The sequence below is a fragment of the Hipposideros armiger genome, unplaced genomic scaffold, assembly GCF_001890085.2.
Source record: "Hipposideros armiger isolate ML-2016 unplaced genomic scaffold, ASM189008v1 scaffold_488, whole genome shotgun sequence".
In the NCBI taxonomy this organism is placed as follows: Eukaryota; Metazoa; Chordata; class Mammalia; order Chiroptera; family Hipposideridae; genus Hipposideros; species Hipposideros armiger.
Window position 1 is genome coordinate 767723 of NW_017731838.1, and position 3078 is coordinate 770800.

The 3078-nt window shown below is 41.8% G+C and overlaps 1 protein-coding gene across 29 annotated transcripts in view; it reads right to left on the reverse strand.

Annotated features, from left to right (window-relative positions):
* The window catches only part of SORBS2 (sorbin and SH3 domain containing 2), a 195684-nt gene that overhangs the window by 70139 nt on the left and 122467 nt on the right, over positions 1-3078 (reverse strand). For all 29 annotated transcript variants that reach the window (XM_019667190.1, XM_019667184.1, XM_019667193.1 and 26 more), the window contains one exon: positions 8-197. In XM_019667190.1, the coding sequence (XP_019522735.1) occupies positions 8-197 (190 nt within the window). The remainder of the gene's footprint in view (positions 1-7; positions 198-3078) is intronic.

The window sequence follows — 3078 nt, forward strand, 5'->3', positions numbered from 1 at the left end:
GCCTTACTTTTCTGTTGAAGACCTATCCCTTGGTCGAAGTGGAGGAACTGGAGGAGGAACATGTGGGGGAGGGGCAGGGGAGGACGCATCCTTGAAGACATCAGTGCCATTGTCCGAGTGGCTTTTGGAAAGAGGTCTGTAGGTCTGGGTCTTTGCAGCAGGATGTGACTGAGTGCTGTAGGGTGAGTTGTACAAGCCTATCATGAAACACAACAAAACAAAACAGGAGCAAATAAGATTTTTAAAGCGCATTAGATTATTTGTACTCCATAAAATATCCAATGATTTTTACCAAAGTTATTATCAATAAGCATATTCATAATGCATGCATTGGGCAGTATAATCTTTTTCAATTTATTAATATTAATTTATTAGTCTTTATTAATATATTAATTTGTTTCTGTATCTATACACAAGCATTGATTATAAATCTTCTTGTAAATCTTCGTCAGTTATTTTGGAATCAATCAGGCTGGTACTAGGAATAACTTACAGATACTTGGCAAATTTTCTCCTGGATAAGATAAACTAATGACATAGTTAAGATTTCAGAGGAAGATTAAGAATCCTTATCAGAACTGTTTCTAAATATCTTCTATCACTTTGAAAGCTCTGACTTACATATAATAATTGACATGTTAATTGCAATCACACAAAATATTGAGCAAGTTATATATGTGCTGTGCAAGGCTCAAGGAAACAGAAATTCTTAGTAAGCTTATAGATCTCGGAAATGAGACACAACTAAAACTATGATTGAAAATAATTGGTAACATGATACAGGCCAATAGTAGAAAATATGTTTTAGTAATTAAAGAATTTTAGAAGATGGTGGATTGATCAGAGAAGATATATTAAGTGAACCCCCTGAAGGATTGGTTTGGGTGGATCGGGGGACGCGGGTAGCAGAGATGACATTAAAAAAATACAAAAAACAAAAGAGGCAGAAAGAGCAAGACAGAATAGCAGGATGTAGGGTTAGTAGAAAGGAAAGAGACTAGTTGTAGCCACTTTATTATATACTGATTAAATGGTAAAACTCTCTTTGAAGGGCTCTGCAAAGTTATATGTAACTGCTGTTCAATTTACTAACTACTAATGGATACAAGACTTCAATATTAAAAATGATGACAAAATTTCTGAATTTCCTGCAAACTCAGGCTTTTGAATTAAGTCTGTTTTCACTCATCGGCTTCTCCTGAAGTTCCATGCAAATTGCCATGACAAATGAAGAGAGACAGTGTCCTCACTTACTGTTTTGCCTCCCTTCTATGGTCAGACTTTAGTTTTACAGCCTGTTTGAAACAAGACAACAGGCCCCAAATGGAGTTGCTTATAAGCCCCTTGTCACCAAACCGAGACTTAATTATTAGTCCTCTTCCAGAAATTGAACCTTAAACCACTCAATCAGGAATCGCCCGATCAGCACTAGTTAGGTCACCTGCCTGATAGACCCCATCCATCCCCTAAAAGGAAAGTGACCTTGCCACAACCAATCTGCCTTTTCCCCTACTATAACTTCCTTGTTTCTGCTCCCTTCTGCCTATAAAGTCTTTCATTTTGTACAGGCCTGTGTGCTGGCCTTCCGGTGTCAGGGAGGGGAGAACCTCATGCAGTTCTGAGGTCAGGCTGGCAAGGGGACCCCTAGTGAGGATGCAGCTGCTTAATGGGGGAGTGAGACGGATCCTCAGAGCCTGCTCTAAAGAACAGAAAATCAGACACCGTGCAATAGTCTGGAGCTTCAGGCTGAGCAGGGACAGAAGGCCTTGTGTGGGGTCCCTGATGTGACATCTAGGAGAAACCGATGATGAGAAACATTTTTTAGGGGTTTCCTCACTCTGCCCAGCCTGCAGCCACTTCACAGGATATGAACACACTCAAATACAAGCAGAAATGCCTGGAATAGAAGTTAGTCCATCATGACCATTGGAAACTCTGAGTCTGAAAAGTGGCCCGGCAAAGTGGGATTTTAAAAACTCCTTCAATGAATGGCTGCATTTTGCAGCAAAAGCATGGACAAGGTCACAAAATACTTTGCTGGACTTGTTTTTGTGAAGTGTATCTGAAAGATCTTACGCAATGGTAATCACTCTCTCCACTGATAAAAAGAGATCTTTATCTTATTTTGTACCCCTGTTACAGTATGTTCTTTCAGGCTGGCCTTCACACATTGGCTCAACATTCCNGGCTATTAGGGTTCGATTGGCATGAAGAACCTGGGATCTAGGTGAGAAAGAAAAAGGGCAGCAGGTGGAGGGTGGTGGTGAGTAGGCAGCGTTGTTTCTTAGCCTCTGAAGGACAAAGGCTACACTTGAACTTCCCAGCTGGTACTAGATAAGCGAAAGAAGGAAGGAGCTCACCCAGATGGGAGAGAGAGCCGGGGTGCTCGGGCTTGGTGTGGGCATGCCACTCCTGGGTGGAGGGGAGGGACTACCAGTGACTTCTCCATATGGTGACATAGAAATAGGCTTCCGGCCAGGTTCCCTTGGAACAGGTGTCAGAGTTGTTGGGAGAGGGGGCTGTAAGAAAGAGGGGTGAAGGAAAAACTGATACATTAGACAGAGGTTCTTGAGGGAACCCAGGACTCCAGCTAGCAGTGTTTTGCCCCCTGCCTTCCCCCTGCAAGGCAGGAGGAAATATTTTGGAAAAATTAAATATCCCTTGGGGGGGACCCAGATTATTTAGGGATGGATGGTCTGGACCACTGAAAAGATGTGAGGACAAGGAGCCACTCAGAAAGTGAAGAAAGATCACATTTCATAAGATGCCCCAAATATCACCTTCTGCCTGTCTACCTTGAGGTAGAGAAATAGATTTGGATGGGGTTAGCTTTTTAGCAGTATTGTGAGTGGCTCAGAGTTGAGGAGAGGGTGAGGGAGAAAATCCCACCCTAGTTTGGTTAGCACTCTAATTTAGAGGAAAAGCCAGTTTTTATAATTGACTTGTTCCTACCAGTAGTCTCTGAATATTGTAGTTAAGACAGAAAAACTAGGAGTGTGAATATAAACAATTTGAGAAAATACATACCATTGCTTTAGTAATAGAAAAAACAGACACGGGGCATTCACTTTGTCTAGA